The 19,529-nt window shown below is 38.3% G+C and overlaps 1 protein-coding gene across 8 annotated transcripts in view; it reads left to right on the forward strand.

Annotated features, from left to right (window-relative positions):
• Positions 1 to 19,529, forward strand: part of ATE1 (arginyltransferase 1) — a 183,975-nt gene that overhangs the window by 38,927 nt on the left and 125,519 nt on the right. For all 8 annotated transcript variants that reach the window (XM_073354189.1, XM_073354188.1, XM_073354191.1 and 5 more), the window contains one exon: positions 14,320 to 14,352. In XM_073354189.1, coding sequence (XP_073210290.1) covers positions 14,320 to 14,352 — 33 coding nt within the window. The remainder of the gene's footprint in view (positions 1 to 14,319; positions 14,353 to 19,529) is intronic.

Raw genomic sequence — 19,529 nt, forward strand, 5'->3', positions numbered from 1 at the left:
CTTTCATTTTATGTCATACAGTAGGTTATCAGCTAGTGGTAAATAATGAATAACTGAAAAGATTGTTAAGTTTTAGTGAATAAAGATCTAAACAATCCTTTAGGTTCCAAATTCTCTGCTGGTGGTGTTGAGTGCAGCTCCATTGATTACACTGGAGTTTTCCCATTTACACCAGCAGAGAATTTGGCCCTTTCTATTTGAGTATGTTGATAGCATGAATTATGACAGTTGTTGCTACCCTTTAGGGACTGTGCCATTTTGTTACTATGTTCTTTGGACAACTCCTTGAACTTTTAAGTTTATGGACAAACTGTTGAATGGTATGGGGCATTAAATACTATACTAGCATATCTAAGTGATTAGTTAAAACACTGAGGAATCTGTCTCCAGCTTGGAACCTTCAGGGACATTCTTAAAGTAGATGTAGTGAGTGCAAACATTTGTAATCACCGTATACCAATATGAATTCTGAATAACAGTCAAATCATACCTTTGTTAAAGAATGTTCAACACCCAGAATGGACTATAATTAAAACTCTTACACCTACGATTGGTATGCAACAGTTGACAATTCGTAAGTTTTTGTTGTTGTTGTTGAGGTAACTGCCCTTCTCACAGAAAGTACTGTACACTGGCTAGAGACACACGAACATTTAACAAAAAAAATTTGAAAACCCTCCAAACGACAACTGGCCTCAAACTGACCTTTTTTTCAGTTTTTTCTCCTTCTGTACTGACCTCAAAGTTAGGGTTAGAAGAACTCCTTAACTGAGAAAGAGGTTGGAGAATGCAATTTTCTATTTCACACAGTCCCTAGAAACAACAGTACTTGGACAAGGAAATTGCATGCCTGGAAGTGAAATAATTTATTAGTCCCTACTGTCTTACCTTATTGGTAGGGAATATGTTTAAGTGACAGATCACTGTCCATTGTTCTAGCTGAACTACATTAGAATACTAGGGTAACCAAAGTATTTGATGCTTTAGTGCTATAAATTCATGACTGCAACCAGGCTTTGCTCTCCTGGGTTTAATTCCTGCTGGTCGTGTTCCAACTTGATGTTGGTTAGCAACCCACACCCCAACTGTCTAAAATGTTTGGGGGAATCCAACATCAGTGGCAAGTGCCACATTTGTAAAGGGTTCAAGCCTCGCTCTAAGAAACATTGAGCAGCTAGGCTTAAGTGTCTTCTTATGGAGTCAGTGTTTTGCCCTCTATTACAGCTGTCATGTTCAGATTGGACTTTGTGTGACAGCCTTGATACGGAAGTCTCCGCTTGTGACGTCTTCAGCACCTTGTTCTCTGTCTCTGATACCAATGAAGAGACACATCTTCCAAGGACTCAGTACCACAATGAGCAAGATCATCTGTACTAAGGCCAACTAGAGGCAAGGACTCTGGAAGAAGCTCTGATGGGAGACTCTTCCCAAAGCATCCCTCATCTAAAAAGGGGGATTGTAGACTCTAACTGGTGTCATGTCAGTCGAGGTTGAATCCTGAAGTTTGCGTCAAGCTCAGGACTCAATACTAGTACTGATGATGTTGGAGGTATACACAGCTGTCAGTGGCCTTCCTGAGGTAAGGTATCCCCCATGTAAGGTATCCCCCATCCTGCTAGGATCTCCTCTCACCTACCTCTGTTGGTTTTCTCGAGGGTTCACTGAGAACATGCAGGCAACATTCCTCAATGCCTGGTACCGGGATTGGTACCAAGAAGCTGGAAGTTGCGCCGAGAGCTCCTCCATCGCAAGAGACTGACCAGACATTGCCTCAGCATCCTGATGCATCATCATCTTCATCAAGAGAACAGGCTATAGAGATGGTGAGCAATTCACCACTTCCAAGGGATTACAGGGCTCACAAGAGCCACTTAAAAGGGTAGCATCTGTTCTGGGCTTTCAGGCAGAAGAGGTCTGTGAGAAATCCAACAAGCTAATGGATATATTAGCTTTGGCGGGCCCTCCAGGGTGGCACTCCTGATTAACAAAGCAACTTTGGAGTGAGTCAAAACACTTTGGCAAACCCTTTCTTCCCTCCATCCCACAGCGAAATGGGCAGAAAGGAGATATGTCCCTTCTAAGAATTTTGAACACTCCAATTGTGGCAGCAGCTAATGAACTGGGGCACCAAGTGTTGACCCCAAAGAGAAAGGAATTGAAGAGACTAGACTAGTTCGGCTGTAAGCTTTATTCAATGGGAGGGCTGCAATTTAGAATTGCTAACTAACAGGCTCTTCTAAGTCGCTATGACTACTCTCTGGGAGAACATGATGAAGTTTAAAGGAGCAGGAAGGAGTTTAATGTGATGGAGGAGGAGGACAAGCCGGTGGCCAGGACAGCTTGGAAGTGGCTGAGTCAGCAGCTCGAACCAGGGCATCTGCCGTAACTATGAGAAGATGTTTGTGGCCACAGTCTTCAGATTTTCCTCCATAAGTGCAGCAGGCTACCCAAGACCCCTGAAGGTTCCTCCCTCTTTTCAGGAAAGACAGAGACGGTAAGGTACAAAGTAGACTAAATGATTCCAGGGCGATCCTGAAGTCATTGCTTGGAATCTATACACCAGTGCTGAAAAGGAAGCAGTTCAACTGGCAGCAGATTCTCAAATATCTGAGCTTTATACTTTATACCTTGGTCCCAAGATGTGCAGAAAGAGAGTAGCAGAAATTCCAGGAGGTGATTCCCTCTCCTCTGCATCTTCGCATGGCAGATTCCTCTTGATCACCAGCCTGAGTTTGTCAAGGGCAATATAATCATCTGTTCGTACCCCTGTGTTTTTCAGTAGTCTATTCCATTTCCTCCATGCTTGGGGACACATAAACAGGCAAGGGAGGAGTGTGTTTATCGCAACTGCATCAGGAGGTGATTCTCCTCTGGGAGTTCTGCATAGCCAGCTCCATTCACTTCAGAACTGCATACCTTCCAGGTGCCCAGAACATGTTGGAAGATCATCAGGGCAAGGGCTTTCTCTGATCATTGTGAGTACGCACTATGTCTGGACATGTCCCAGTCCATCTTTCAGCTGTGGAGGGACTCCCCAAGAAAGTGCTGTCAGTTCTGTTCCTGGGAAGGGCACAGCCATGGCTCATTGATGGACACTTTCCTGCTACCATGGAAGAACTCCCTAATGTTCTTCCATGGTACCTCATACTTATAGCACTGGTTTGACCTTGAAAGCGCTGGTATTTGACCTTACTAACCATGTCAGTCAGACCTCTGTCTCTCCTCTTGGATCCAGATGCAATTTCTCAGGACCATGGCTGTCTGGTCTAGGCCAGTCTGCAAACCCTCCAGCTGACAGAGTGGATGCTTCATGACTAACACTGTTGGAAAGGGGTTGCTCTAAGGACGTTCTGTAATTACTGTTGAACAGTAGAAAGTCCAGGTGCACTGATGAGATGAATTTGTTTTCCCTTTTAAATCTGATATCAACAGAAGCATCTCTTGGCATAGCAGACTTCTATCAGCCACTTATTGGGCTATCTTTCGCACTACAACATCAAGGTCTGACAGTTAGCTGTATTAAAGTATATTTGGCAGCTATTTCAGCTTTCTATCCTTCAGTGGATAATGGCTTTATTTTTTCTAACTGCATTACTATCAGATTGCTACAAGGGTTAGGCTGATTATACCCACAGGTATACCTGTTCCCCATAGGATCTGACCCTGGTGATGCTAAAATTAATGGGGCCACTCTTTGAAATTCTCAAGACTTGCTCCCTGCTCCACCTCTGTATGAAGGTGGTGTTTGTGGTTGCAATAATTTCATCCAGGAGAGCAGGTGAGTTGAGAGTCTTGGTGTTAGAGCTTCCTTATACAGGTTTCCATAAGAGTAAAGTTTACTTCTGCCCTCACCCAAAGTTCCTAAAGGTAGTATCTAATTGCCACATTAATCAATCAATTTATTTTCTGACTTTCTTTCCAAAGCCTTCATTCGTTTGATATGAGAAGAGCTTTAGCTTCCATTTGGACCGCACAAAGTCCTTTAGATCCTCAATTCCATTGTTTGTTGCAGTTGCAGACAGAGACCAACCAGTTTCCACTCATAGAATTTCCTCTGGTATTTCTTCTTGCATTCATTTGTGCTACCAGTTAGCTAATGTCACGCCAGCACCTAGAATGTTAGCCCGTTCAACTAGAGCATAGAAAGCTTCAGCATTTTTCCTGGTGCAAGTAACCCTTCAAGACATTTCCAAAGTGTCAACTTGGTCATCAGACTACAACTTTGTTGCTCGTTATGCCATTTCCCATCAGTCCAGGAATGATGCTAGTTTTGGATGGGTGGTTGTCCAATTGCAGGTATACTTAACATGGAGGCAGGTCTGGAATCTGCTTCTGAGTCACCTACAGTGGAATGGACATGTCCAAAGACTTGGAGAAGAAGAAAGAGATACCTACCTTTCCATAAGTATAGTTCTTTAAGATGTTTTGCACTTGTTGATTTCATGACCCACCCTCCTTTCCTTCTCTATTGGAGTCTATCTGGTAAGAAGGAACTCAGGAGGGTTCGGATGGCTCTGTCCCCTTATCTGCATGCAGTTGTGCACGACACCTGAGGCCATTTGAGCTGCTCCAACAGATAGCACTGAGGAGAAAAAGTTCTCCAATAGCTGTGCATGAGGTGTGCAGACACACCAACAATGGAATGGACATGTGCAACACATCTCGAAGAACAACAGTTACAGAAACGTAGGTAGCAGTTTCTTCTTGTGATGTGGCCTTCCACTAGTTTGGACAGAATAGTGGGTAGCTCCATCTAGTTCTTGCTTGAGGTAAAATTATTTAAACTTTTTTCTTGTTCTTAAAGAAATACGTAGACACCAAATATCCTAGTTTTCTGGACTCTGGCAGCCAAGCTTTCAGCACTGTGTACAATTACCTTCTTTTAGTTAGTTGAGGTGTTTTTTTTCTTCCCCCCCAATACCATCTCTTTCTGCTCTGTCTGCCACTCTTTGACCTATGAGATTCAGCCACCTTAGGACAATGGCTTCTCTCTTTCTCTCCACACCTGGCAGGGGAAGCTTCAGCAGTAGTTTGCTCAGTTGACTTCCTCTCTCTCCCTTATGGCCACTAGCAGCAGCTTAAAGTTGTTTGGATCACCACACTCCTTAGCTGCAGTGGCTTATTGGTTTTGATCTCCAGTTCACTGAAAGAGCCTTGGGCAAGCCATCAGCAATATGAACTGCAGCAATGAAGATTCCTTCTCATGGCCTTAGTGTATACGCACCTGGTTATTAGACAGATAAAGATGAATTGAGGGGATGCAGAGAAAAGCTATGAAGTTAGACACAGACTACATGTGTGATCTTAGGCCAGGTCACTTCGAACCTGACTCCTGTGATACTCAGCACTTATCGTTCTCAGAGAATTCTGCTGGAGTTTTGAGTGCTCAGCACCTCTGAAAAATCTTTGTGCCTGTCTTCTGTTAAATAATACTTCCCCACTTTACATGGTGGTTGAAACTAAATAATTCATATTTGAAAGGTCACTATACTGTAAGTGCGAACTGTATTTATTGTGACTCAAAAGGAAAAGGCCAAAATCAGTAGGGAAAACAAGTATTTTGAAGAGGATATATACTGTGAATAAAAATAAATGGAAAGCTATTAGAAATGCTTCACGCAATCCCTTCCTCAACATCTTAACAAGAAAAGACAGCGGTTGTTTAATTTCTGGTGCAGTGTGCTAAAAACTTAACCTTCAATAAGTTAAATAAACATTAACAAGTGTAACTTGTGGCACCTTAGAGACTAACCAATTTATTTGAGCATGAGCTTTCGTGAGCTACAGCTCACTTCATCGGATGCATACCGTGGAAACTGCAGCAGACTTTATATATACACAGAGAATATGAAACAATACCTCCTCCCACCCCACTGTCCTGCTGGTAATAGCTTATCTAAAGTGATCATCAGGTGGGCCATTTCCAGCACAAATCCAGGTTTTCTCACCCTCCACCCCCCCACACAAATTCACTCTCCTGCTGGTGATAGCCCATCCAAAGTGACAACTCTTTACACAATCACCAGCAGGAGAGTGAATTTGTGTGGGGGGGTGGAGGGTGAGAAAACCTGGATTTGTGCTGGAAATGGCCCACCTGATGATCACTTTAGATAAGCTATTACCAGCAGGACAGTGGGGTGGGAGGAGGTATTGTTTCATATTCTCTGTGTATATATAAAGTCTGCTGCAGTTTCCACGGTATGCATCCGATGAAGTGAGCTGTAGCTCACGAAAGCTCATGCTCAAATAAATTGGTTAGTCTCTAAGGTGCCACAAGTACTCCTTTTCTTTTTGCGAATACAGACTAACACGGCTGTTACTCTGAAACCTGTCATTAACAAGTGTGAAGTTATACTTTACTAAACAAGTAATTCTTCTATGAACAAATCAGTTGTTGTTAACACTTGTATTACATGCCTATTTTTTCCAGTAAGCCTAAGGGTGATCCCATTTTATGACAGTTGACAAATGAACAATATTAAATTCCTATAACTTAGTGTAAATGTTAGTTGTTTGTCTTTTGATGTGGAAATTCATTTTACCAGCAAAGTCATTCTGAACAACTGCTTATTTGATTAAAGATAATGTCCCCTGTCCTAGAATACCGTTAATTCTCAATTACTGCAGTTGTAAACACTGTGAATGTGTGTGTGTGACTGTTTTAAGTACCCATCCAGGCATCCAGTAGATTAATCTGTCTAATAGATATTGAATGATTGTTGTTGTTTATTTTAGTAATGTTGAAATCTGAAAGAAACAGGTAGCTTTTCCTGATGCTCTTGGTGATGTGTTGAAAGAAAATTATGCTTTCTGGCAGTGCTGACATGGTAAAAACCAAAATAACTTTGGTTGTATTGCTAATAAACATAAAATTAAAAGGAAGGGATACAAAATAATGCCTAAGTATAATTTGTGTGGTATTCATATATAGAACTCCATTAAGATTAGTGTGGACCTAAAGCTCAAATATTTCACTGTTTGTTGAGTGAGTGTTTTCTCTTTTTAGACACTAGGAATTTAAACAGAGGTAATGCAGTAACAGTGTTACTATAATAATACAAATATGAGAAGACCAGCAGGTTGCATTTGAAAGTGGTGCCAGTCATTAAACTTACAAAGGGAAAATTTTTCAATATACTGAAATACACAAGTAGGTGAAATTTCAGTTTACAAGTCCAATGTTCTTATTCGTTTGTCTTTTAAGGTAAATGAAAAGATTGACAAATACCTTGTGTTATAAAACATTTAATGACACTTGGCTTTCAGGTACATGATTTTGGCACCATTAGCCTCATTTATTATTTGTGCCATCTCAAAACCAGGTAAATAAATTTCTGGCTAGAGAGCACTAAAGCTATCCAAATTCTAATTTTTGTAAAGTGTGGTTTGTTTTTTTTGCTTTTTTTAACTACTAAGCATCTTCTGTAAACTGTTGTGTGGTATTAGGCCACTGTAGATATATCCCTGGTTCAAGACTTTTCCGCTATTGGTTATCTTCAAAAGATTTGAGGACTTATAGTTTAAATGTAGTTTTTAAAGAGTCTAGTTTTACTGTACTAATATGGTGTACTGTAGTTTTGTATTATTTGTGTTAAGACATTTATATTTTTTTATTTTATTTTTCTTGCTCCTTTTCATCCATCATATGTAGTAATCAGTGTGGCTGTTCTAGGATTTAGCCACACGCTATTTCTACAATTACATTGTTAGTTAATGTAACTTCTAGGTTTTAAGTCTCTTTACAGCATTGTTCGTCCTTAAGAAAAACTTACAGCTGCAAGACAACCAAAATAAATGATGTGGCATCTGTACAAGTTAGAAAACATTTCCGTACATGATCATAAAACTTGTAAGCAGTTTTCAGAAAAAAGCCAAAATGATCAGTTTTATTGCCTTTCAGACCCACTGAAGCAAGAATTCTTATTTAACTTATTTGGGATATTTTATAATGACAAGTTCATAGAGGAAAAATAGTATGCCCCTCAGTTTCCACTGCTAAGGTAGTTGGTCAACCTCCTTACCTTATGCTTAGTTAAATATTTGTCTTGGAAGAAAATAATGTAATAGCATACAAAAGATTCAGTGTCTGAAAAGGTGCAAAAAATATTACCAAAGTGGTCAAATAGTTTGTTCTTTATTTTTCCAGTTTTTTCATTACCTCCCTGAAAAGACAGTTGAACCAGTACAGAAAATGAAGTCAGAAGTCCACGGTACGGCCGAGGGACTCATTCAGATCTTTAGAAACCATATATCTGTGTATTTAAAAAAAAAAAAAAATTTAAAAAGTGGATATACCTTGATACTTGACGTAGTTGATATACCTTGTCTTCCAAAGATACCTAATACACTGGTTCTCTACTTTGGTGTCTTGAGTTTCCAGTGAGTGTGTGGCCAAAAGGCATATAGTTTTTTGTTTTTTTTTAAACAATCGAGGCTACTGGGGGATGCTTTCACCTTACACTCTTCCTCAGTCAGTTGGTGTATTAGTGCATTTGCTGACAGCTACCAAACATTAGTCTCCCATGCCACTTTGTTTTGACTGTTGCCTTAGCAGATTCTTCCCCCTATACATTTGCAAGTTAGTTTTTCAATCCATTTTTGTTGCATATCAACGCTTCCTTTTTTGGTGTTCCAAGTATTCACTCTAGTTATTTACATGGCCTGCTTCTGGGTAGTAAACAGACTGCCTCGCAATCGTTAACGAAGTTTTATTCTTACAACATCCCTATGAGTGAAGGAAATAATCTATTTTACAAATAGGGAACTGAAGCACAGACTATGTTAAGTAACATGCTCAAGATCACTCAGGCAATCTGTGTCTGAAATGGGAATTGAAACCATGTCTCTTGCATCCTGGTCTAGTTCCTACCCTGTATGTTGTTAACTTTCCCTGGGCCTGTTCTTATGCAAACACCAACTGTAAGACTTACTGAGCTCCATCACATTTCAGGAAGATATGGCAAGAGAAAACCCCAGTAATCTTGATCACTCAACTCAAGTTTGAGAAATGCGGTTCTCTAATACGTTAAATTTGCCCCATGATATCTTCCATTTGTATTTCCCCTTATTTCAAATCTTTCCCTTGAGGAGACAATTGGGTCCCTCATCCAGACCTCAAATGGAATGGCCATGTTGTTGCAGACTTTTTTTTTTTTAAATGTAACTTCTAATCATGTATCAGCTGTGCTCTCGGTATCTCTGTAATGCTTTTATGTGAATGCATGCCTTTAAAGGTGACAGGCAAAGGAAAAAGATTGGGCTTGTATCCCTTATTTGCCTGACAGATTTTTTGAAAGCAAATTTTCTATGCTTTTCTTTCTTTTTTTTTTCATTAGAAGTTTTGTTGTCTGTCCTGGCAGACTGTGGAACTGAAGGTTAGTAAAATGATGTTGTCACAAGAGTTCAGAGCAACTGATGAGAGAAGGGATTTTTAGTCACACTATAAAACTTACGGGGAGAAGGTGTGGGTTTTTTTTATTGAAACCTAGTTAACTATGGTGGTAAATGTTTTGGTTAAAGGATGTCTTTGTTAAAGATTCAGTGTCCTGCTCCTTCAGTTAAAATTAGAGCTCAGGTTAAACATCTGAGACAAGTTCTGATGAGTCTCCCAGGAAAAACAGGGAAGACCAGGCTTGACATTCCTGGTGCATAGGTGATAAATATCAAGTAGAATTAAAAAAAAAACAAAAAACCCCAAACATCTTTTAGACCTTGTTTGCACACTAAAGGTACAATAAGGGATGCCAGCTGTTCTTAAAACCCTGCATGGGTTCTGTTCCTGTATTACTCCTCTTTATGGACTCAGGCCGGTCTCTTTCAATGGCTGAAGTGTACTTAGCAGCCATTTCCTTCCACAGTGTTCCTGTACAAGGAATTTGTTGTCTTTTCTTTGTACCTGAATAAAATTGTTCCTTAGAGGCCTGGTGAATTTATATCAACACACATGAAGTCCTTACTATCTGTCGGATTTTAGTCTGTTTTTTACTTGCCAATCGGTAGCACTTAAATTGGGGAATTACCCAGTTCTCCTAAAACCCTGCCCAATAATGCTCACCCTGCTACAACTACAGCAGGTCTGGAGGGAGAGGAGGATAAAAGAACAAAATGTTTGGCCTGGAAAGAGGGGCCCACAGAGAGAATCCTGAGGAACCTCCATTTGGCTTGTATGGAGATGTCTTCTCTCTCCCTGTGTGTTTGTAGTACCTGAAGAATGCCATCAGGGGGAACTGGCAAACAGTTTGAAGGAAGGAAAAAACTCAGTAGATGGATCTTCTGTTTGTAAAAGTCCAGGAAGCCTGCAGAAAAGCTGTTTCTTCTGCAAGCTCTGTGCACCAGTTCCTGCAAGCAGTCTGCAGTGCATCATGCAGCCCCCCTAAATCAAGCAGAACTGCAATATGTCGGAAGAGGGAATGGGCTTGCTCCAGAACTCATGAAAATATTCCAGAGCCACCGGATAAGTGGACAGTTATCTGTCTTGTGGGTGAAGATAGATCACTTTAGTTTTCAGGGCTGAGAGTTTGGCACCTTCCATTTAAAATGTTAAAACTGTTCAAAGATTAAATTCACAGATAACTCTTTTTTCCCCAAGGGTAAATGGCAGCTATTAATCTGCCTCTGTCTTTGAAAATGAATTGCAAAGATAAGCAAACAACTAACATAGTCAAAAAGAATATACTTTGTCTTTCAGTTGTGCCTTCCCTCTGAAGAGCTCAAATCACTATGCAATCATTAATATGAAGCAGGACTGAGAGCTAACCCTTTCCCCATACGTGCTATGTATATTGGATTTATGGTTACTATTTTGCTTTGAAAGAAACCATGTTCTTAGATGTAGCTCTTATTTACCCATAACATCCGATGCAGCTCATAATTTCCCACTAAAAAGTCAGAAGTATTATTTTTCTAGAAGCATGTATTTGTCTTCTCCACTGGTTCGTTTGAGTTAAAAACTTCCCTACATTCTTTCCATACCCTTTTTAAAGTATTGCTTTCTTAATGTGGCTTTTTGGTAGTATATTAATCTATTTTTGTATTTTCAGTTGTATTTTGTTTTATATTGTTTTTGGTAGTGGTTGACAATTTATTATAATAATTGGATTATGATAAATTAATGTAGCACTCATTTTATAATTGTATTTATTGTATGAAAAACTGAAAGCTATTGGTTTATATGAGGTTAAGATTAGAAGTTTGCACTTGCCAAAAGATGTCCAATAGTATTTGCAAATAACTGTTGATAAATGGTTTCTGCTAAATAAATGCAGACACTGTGGCCATTTACCTCTTGCATTTAGGGGCAGCACTTTAGAAATGTGTTTGTAATTGTCTTGCATCTGAGAATGAACTTGAACTATACATTCATGGCTAACTTCAGACCTCCTCTTTAAATTGAGTGATTCTGAACCCAGAAAAGATACCTTTGTTTTGCTGGTCAGATTGCATTTTTTATTAAAGTGAATTGCAGATGTGGGCTTCAATCAAAATTTAGCAACCTTTCTGCCTCTCGCCAGTCCCACTGCTGCCAAAAACTACACCATCATTGAATCACTTATTTACGATTACAGTAGAAAACATGGCATTGCTAGTTTTAGAGATATTCTTATGTAAAATATGTTGGAGAGCTTTGTTTGTTAGTTTGTTTGTTTTTGGGCTATTTGCTAATATTTGTTTATATCTTCACAATCATTGTTTTTTGACTAATTTGAAACACTGATCCGGTGAAGCCTACTTCCTAATTGCAATTATTATATAGTTGTCTGTTAATTGAAAATCATGAACTGAAAGATAAACATAAGTTATCTAAATGTTTACATTTAGATTAGAAACTGAGTTTCTTAAATTTAATTACAGTGGTTTATGCTCCTTGATTATATTAAACAGTTTGTGTTGATTTTTCTGAAATTATAAATATGGAGTTCATTAAACTTAAATCTGCAGGTTCTATGGAACAATCAGTTCCTTGCTACTTTAAAATATTTGACTTTCTTAGATAAAATGTCAGGAAAGTTTAATCAATGAATGTATATTTTAATATGAAAGCTTTAGCAGATATAAATAGATGAGGAAAGTAACGTGCAATAATTAGATACGAAATCAAGTGGATGACTTGAAATAGTTAGTTTCCCATAAGATTGTGAAATAATTCTAGGTTATTTCTCCAGCAGAAAGGCTGCTTCTGTGTTTCCAATATTTTCTTGGAAACTGACTTAATCTTTAACGATATGGGGTCGCTGTGGTAGTGAAAGTGCATTTCTGACAAGCAGTATGTAGATAACTGTGGCAACATATACTCTCTGGCGAACACAGTTTGGCTGTGGAAACTAAGTCTTAGATTAAGATAAAAACTTTTCTAAAATCAAATGAATTGCACAGCAGGGCCTTAATCGATAAAACTGTTTGAAAAGTGTCTTTGGCTCAGCTTACTGACCCATAGGGTATAACTTGCACCATAAAGCTAGAGTTACAGATTAAGAACTATTGGGGGTCTTCTGACATCAAAATTAACAACACATGGTTTATTTTTTTTTTCTGGTGCCAGAACCTTCTAAAACTATTGGCTGTAATGATTGATATCAAGGTCATGGAAAACAGACAAGCAATGTAGGAATTTATAAATCTCTGCTCTCTTTTTAGCCTGTGTGCCTCAAATTTGAATGGCTCTTAGGAAAACGTAAAATGAGCTTTTTTTCAGAATCCAGAAGTAGAATTAGAATATTACAAGCATACATTTTCCCATGCCTCTGCAATAAAACTCAGAATTACTCAGGGTGTTGAACCCCTTCCTTGTGAGCATATCTGAAAGGGCTAATTATAGACAACACACACAGTTTCCTTGTCCTCAGCAGCTGTTTTTAGACATTGCTTAAAGCATATGTCTAAATATTTACCATTCATTTGTAGGTTAACTTGATTTTATGTGTTTGGGAGAAAATGTAATCAAAATTAGTGCCCTAGGAAAAATCTTAAATTTTATTTCTGTTGAGCTCTTGATAAATTTACTGTAGAATCAGTCTTTTCTCATATACCATAATACATGGTTGTGACTGACTACTCAGTTTGTACTTTACTGATTCTCCAATTAGTGTATTTATGCAGATTTATGCAGCTTCAGGGGGCTGGAGTTAATTTTTAAGTGATCTGTTTTACAGTAATTTGGCTGTACAAACACTCACTTTCATAAGTAAGGATTTATTTAGGATATGTATAGCACTTTTGGCCTAAGGTCAACAATGCCAGTGTAGTTTACGTTGGCATTTTCCTACTTTATTCTGTTCTAAGAAAGATCGTTTGCTGTGGGAAGTCTTGTTTATCAATGATACCATACATATACTCCTTCAGAGAGAATTAATCCTTTGCCTGTATAAATCACAGTAAATTCATTAGGGGAGGAGTGAATTAAACTGGGCAACATAACACTATCTGTTAAACAAATTGATTATATTTTAAAAATCCATTTTGGGATAAACTGATCCCTGTAGTATCTTTAAAATATTGACAAATACCTATTGTGCAAAATAAGTAAAAGTTATGCTGCTTTATTTAGAAGATAAATGGCATTAGGTAAATTACATTATTGTATATTCATAGTCTTTTTTTTTTTTTTTATCTTGAACACAATCACAGTCTTTCTGTTTGGGTTTCTCCTTTTACGGCAAACTATTTGTGGCACATCAGTATATGCTGAAGAAAAACTCTAGCTTTGAGAACACTTGCACTTTCAGGAAGCTGGTTTTCATGGACCTGAGCAGGCACGTTTTTGACTATGATATTCTCCCTGTAAATGTTAAGATTTAACCAATCTCTACCACCAAACAGGAAGACCAAAAAAAAAGGTGCTTTAGTGATAAGGATGGTTGGATGGAGGAGCAAGAGGTGTGGAGGTGGGAAGAGGAACTTTGAGCTTGTGCAGGGCATGGATTTAGAATAAAAATAAACTAGACGCAAACTTTGTATATGTAACTGTAATTTTATGTAGTTTTCCTCGGTCCCTTCTGGCAATTTTGTATTTTTACCTGTTTTGTATTTGACAGAAGATTTCAAATGTTTTGTAAAATTAGTTCAAGTTTTATCTTCCAGTACTGGTAAATAAGACATACAGTAGTCTCTTTTTGGAAGGTTTATTTTAATTTATGGAATCATCTGTTTTTACTTTCAATGGTTTGTTTTGGAAAATGAAGTATTCTTAGAGATTGCATAGACTTCAGGGTATTCAAATTAATAGAGAAAATTTAACTTCAATGCTAACATTCTCTTGTTTCTGTGTTGTTTGTTCTGACCATCCTCGGGGGACTATGCTTCTGGTAAATCCCTCCAATGCAGTTCACAAGATTCCTCTGCGATTCTCCACTTGAGGTATGAATTTAATCTTAATTCTAAACTTTGAAATGATTTAATTCCAGTGTATCTTGGTTTCTTTTGCCTTCTGTAAACTGTACTTCTACCAGATCATTATCTAGATACTACAATAAGAGGACTATCTGTAAGGGACATAGGCTGAGATTTGCAAAGGAGCCTATGGGAGAGGCACATTCTTCCTTTGAATTTCAGTGGGAGTTGGTCGTCTTAACTCCTTTAGGCTCTTTTGATAAACCCAGCCATTGACTCTGGTGTACACAGTACACCTATATTTTAGTATTGGGGATTGCATAAATTGAGGCAAAACCCGGAAGCCCTGAGTCAAGCAAAGCTCTTCAGGACTGTAGAAGCAGGTCATGAAAGGCTAATAAGACATGTAAATTTCTGATTGATTTAAGTTAATGTTAAAAAATCGTGGTTGGATGTTTTTTGTTTGCTTTTTAAATAATGGCCAGGTATCTGATTGAATGTTATAACTATCTTAGGATGCCATGCTATCTTTTTCCCTTTTCTCTTTAGTAGTAGTCACTAAGGCAGAATCTGTCCATAGTCTGGGAGAGAAAGGTATCAAATTATTAAGGGCATCATTAGTGCCCCTCAAACATTATAGAGGGTAGGGCCTTCTGTCCCTGCATTCCAGCAACATCAACTTCATTGCCAGTCCAGCAAGATCTCTTGGCATATTTTGAGGGGGACTAAAGGAGCAGAAGTTAAGTAAAATTCTAAAGTTTTCATTGTGTTAATGTGCTCTCTCTGACCCCCACATAGGACGTTTATCATTCAATGCTACTTAGGACACTTGGTATTCTAAAGACCAGGCTTACTTTATATACTAATTATGAAACATGTTCGACAGTAATGTACCAAGCCTCAGTGAGTGTTTGTCCCTACAAAAGATGGTTTAACAAGTGAGGAGCTCTGTGTCTTATTTTAAATTGATTATGTTAATGTTTATCAGTTTCAGTGTCTAGTTTTTGTCCTCTGAACTGATTCTCTGACTCTGTTACTACAGTACAAATCCAAAATAAACAAATAAATTTAATAATTGAGGAACATGCCTGTTTGGTTTTATGCTGCAATTAACTTTCTCAGCCATCAACAAAATCCTTTCTCTGCCTTCCTTAAGATTCCATCTGCAGTGCACAGACCTAAGGCACTTTTGTGGATGCGCCGTATAGTAAGGTTGTTGTTGCTCACTAGGTCTGGGAAAGAGATCCTTTTTTAAAATAAGACATCCTCGTTTTTGCTTAAAAGGGGTGCAAATGGTAAATTGGTTATTGCATCAGTTGACTTTGAAGAAGTTTGGCTAGCACGCCTGTTTTATTCTGGTCATCTCAATCCATTGTTGTGACAAAGTGCAATAAGACTTTAACCTTTTCAAGATCCACTCTTTTAATGTTGGGGCCTGCATGCCAAACCAGGATGGCTGTTACCAGGAAAATCTTTGTGTAAGTGAAAATTTTCACAAGATGTTGAAAGCACAGTAGTCTACAGGGCCTAACGGGATCTAAGATCTTTACTGTGCTCACATGCTTATGATTATATGTGATCACCAATTTTCTGCTCCTCTGCTCTCATTGCTGGCAGAAGTTTTTATCACAGCCTGACAGCTCGTCCCCTAGCTGGTTCCTAAATGCATGCTTGTTACATGGCTCTTCTGCTGGTTTAAAATAAGTTCACTAGTAGGTTTCTGGAAAATGGCTAATCTGTCAGCCTCAGTTTGTTTAATATCCTTTTTTCTTTTAAGAATTAAAACGATGGAAAAACATTTTTTTTGTGGGGGAGGGCAGGAGGAAAGAGGTTATGCATAAAATCTCATGTCATACTTTGGGTTATTATGTCAATACAAGTAAATTAGAAATGATCAAAAAGCAAACTCAACATTAAGAGAGATTTTTTCCCTTTTTGACAGTTTGTTTGTAAAAACAAGTTTGTTGTGAATTAAAGGAAAATTAAGTGAACACATCACTTTTTTTAATCTTATCTGCTTTTGTTCTAAAGAGGAGTCCAAGACTAGTGACCAAGAACTGAGAAAGGAGTTCACAGTTTGGAATGATGATTGAGATTACTTCATTTCCAGAACAAATACTGGGAAACAAAAATGTGGTACTGTCTTTGTTATATGTCTTAAAGAGTTAACGACCACATGATGGCAATGAAATTGTCAGGTTATAGTAATTACACCAGTAATTTGATATGTTGCAGTTTGAATGAAGCCATGTGTGGAAGGTTTGTTACTTTTCTCTGCTGAATCTACCTCCTTTACATTCCTGCAAGCTGAAGACTAATAGAGCTCATTAGACTTTATAGGAAAAGGGCTTTTATCACCTCGTCAAGTCAGGCAGCAGATTTCCATTATATTTCTAATTTTGTATGGCTACATAGATGCTGATGTACAGTTCCCTGCTAGGTTTATGCTAGTATTCTTTCTTACAGACATTTTTTATTGACATTTCAAAGCTTGAATTAAATTTTGTGTGGCACCACTTACAGATGTCTTCAATTAGATGAAGTTAAATAAAAGGGGTTGTATATCTGAGGCCAAAGGATTCTTGAAATTCTCTATTCTAAAATGATTTCCACAAGCCAATCCAGTAGGATGCAGCTTCTTCCATTTTGAGGCGGGGGGGGGGGGGAATTCAAAGCAAAACTAAACCTTATGTGAGTTTGAATTTGTTTTGATTTTTTAATCTGTATTAGTTGCAGCAAGTACCTATATTAAAATAGTCTTCCCACTCATTTTATTTTTCCTTCCTTTATTACTTAATTCAGTCTTGAGGTATTGCCATCAATTCTTAAACATGAATTAAAATATTATTTCCTTCGAGATATAATAAGTGACAGTGGAAGAACAGAAAACTCTCTAGCAAAAACTACAACTCTGTAAAGAGAACCATCCTATTTTCCCCACTAAGACTATATAAAAAACATTCAGCTTTTTATCACTGCTAAAGATTTTGGTGTCTTCTCAGTCTGTCTAGACAAGAGCAAGATTGATGGTGTGGTACAATGCACAGCAATCTGCCATATAAATATTAGCAGAATAGCTGAGAATTATTCAGTGAGTAGAAATAAGCGTATCAGTGATGACACTCTCTTGAGGTACTCATTGGTGTTTACTTGGAGAAAATTCAATGCTCTTAAAACAGAAAGTTGCAAAGTCAAGTAAGAGTTTGTACATGAAGTCCTCTCTGCACAGAAATGAGAATTTACCTTACAAAAATACCAAGACTGGGGACAAGAGTAGGACTACAGTAAACGATCTTCTGAAGTTCCAAATGTTTGTGATGTTGGCAAATCTTTATTAAGCATAATTGTTAAATAGATTTTTGGTAATCAGCAAATCTTAGTCCGGTTTTTGTTGTATTTTTGTTACCCTCATTGGTTTGCTTTCCCCCATTTTACAAGCCTTCCTATCTGTCCTCTTCCCAGGCCACTTACGTTACTTCTTTATGGTCTCTCTTTGCCCTGTCTTTCCCTCACTTTGTCTCATCACCTCATTTCAGGTTCAGAACTTTATGCAAGACACCTGTTACTAGCATTGACAGTGGATTTGCTGTCAACCTTCTAAAATGCACCAGACAAACTAGCTTTCAGAGCAGGTATAGCTTACATGTTTTGCTAAGCTTTCAGGGTGAGGAACGAATGTGCTTGTGACAGCTGGTTTGCTGGCTGGAAAACTATTTTCTTCCCTTGACCGCCCCTTCTAAAAATATTTAAACATGCTGTTTAGTTAGTCCCCATCCTCCACCCCCAAAAAGTCATGGGTTACTATTTAAGAAGTTAAATTTAAGGTTTGATTTATTATGCAGTGCTTAAAATATGTGGTTTATATTTTAGAAGAATAGAACTAACAAAAAGTTTGTGCTCCAACAGAAATTCTAATATTTTTATATCTGACCTTTTATATTCATGCTGTTCAGAAAACATCTGTTGGCCAATAAAGTTCTGATGTTTTAGAAAAACTAAGATTAATGGGATTGGTGTATAAGGTAATTCTATATTATATCCTGTTAGCCATTACTTACAACTTGTGATAAAAATAACTGATATTTTTTTAAATGTCAGTTTTCTCTGCAGTTTCTTCCTGTCTTCTATCAGAGGGGTAGCCGTGTTAGTCTGTATCCATAAAAACTCCTTGTTCTTCCTGTCTTTGTTGGTCATAAGGCCAAGACCAATCAATACAAAAACTTTTCACCTTCCTTATCCAGACCATCAAATTTTTGTCCAATCTCTGTTCTCCCCTGTCTTTAGTTGCATTTCTGTGTAGCAGCTGTGTGGTCGTCATCATCTTTAACTCTTCATTTAACCAGGTTTAGTGCTAAGTGACTACAGCTGAGGAGACAATGGTTGTGAGTTCTTTCCTTTGAAGATCTTACCCTTTGCTTCCCCCCCCACATACAGATGTAGTGATCTGCTGGATTTAATTTGTTCAGTTCTGATGGGATGAGGTTACCTTAAATACATTGTAACTAGACCAACCAATGCATTAGACTTTTGATGTCATTCTGTCTGAAATTAGAAAAAGTTGCAGAATAAACTGAGTAGGATTATACAAGCCTCTGTAAAAGGACAAAATCAAATTAAAACAGAAGTAGCCTCAGAAGATATTGCAGCACTTGAGAGCGGGAGGAAAGATGGGACCTCGTTGGGACCACCCTTTCTTCCCAGTGTCCCAGGATGCAGAACTGTGAAGAGGTGAGGCTTCCCTTTCCTCGGGAGGACCAGGGCCGATACAGAGCCCCCTTGCCCAAGCCAGGTAGGCTGGGGCAAGAGAAGAAAATCAAGGGAGTAACCAGGGTCATAACTTTCAAGCCAACAGAAGCAAATGCAAAAGCAAGCTCTGCACCAGCCACCTTTGGACACTGATGATGTCATCAGCCAGCTTCCTACACTTTTCACTGTGGATCAACAGTGACAAGGTGTCACTAAGCAGTTTCTTTGAATTTATTCCTGTTTCTAGGAGTTCTTACAAGAAGAATCTGATAAAGTATCCTGGGTCCATTAATATTCGCTACTTGAGATACTTGTCAAAATTTTGCAGCATTTCAATAGATTACTTAAGGCAGTCACTTACCTTAGACCCCAGGTTAGGTTTTCTCTTTCACCGGGGAGCCTTAGTCCTTAGGTTCTCTCTTCCCCTTTTAATCTTCAACCTTAAGTTTTTATCTATT

The sequence above is a fragment of the Lepidochelys kempii genome, chromosome 7, assembly GCF_965140265.1.
Source record: "Lepidochelys kempii isolate rLepKem1 chromosome 7, rLepKem1.hap2, whole genome shotgun sequence".
Classification (NCBI taxonomy): Eukaryota; Metazoa; Chordata; order Testudines; family Cheloniidae; genus Lepidochelys; species Lepidochelys kempii.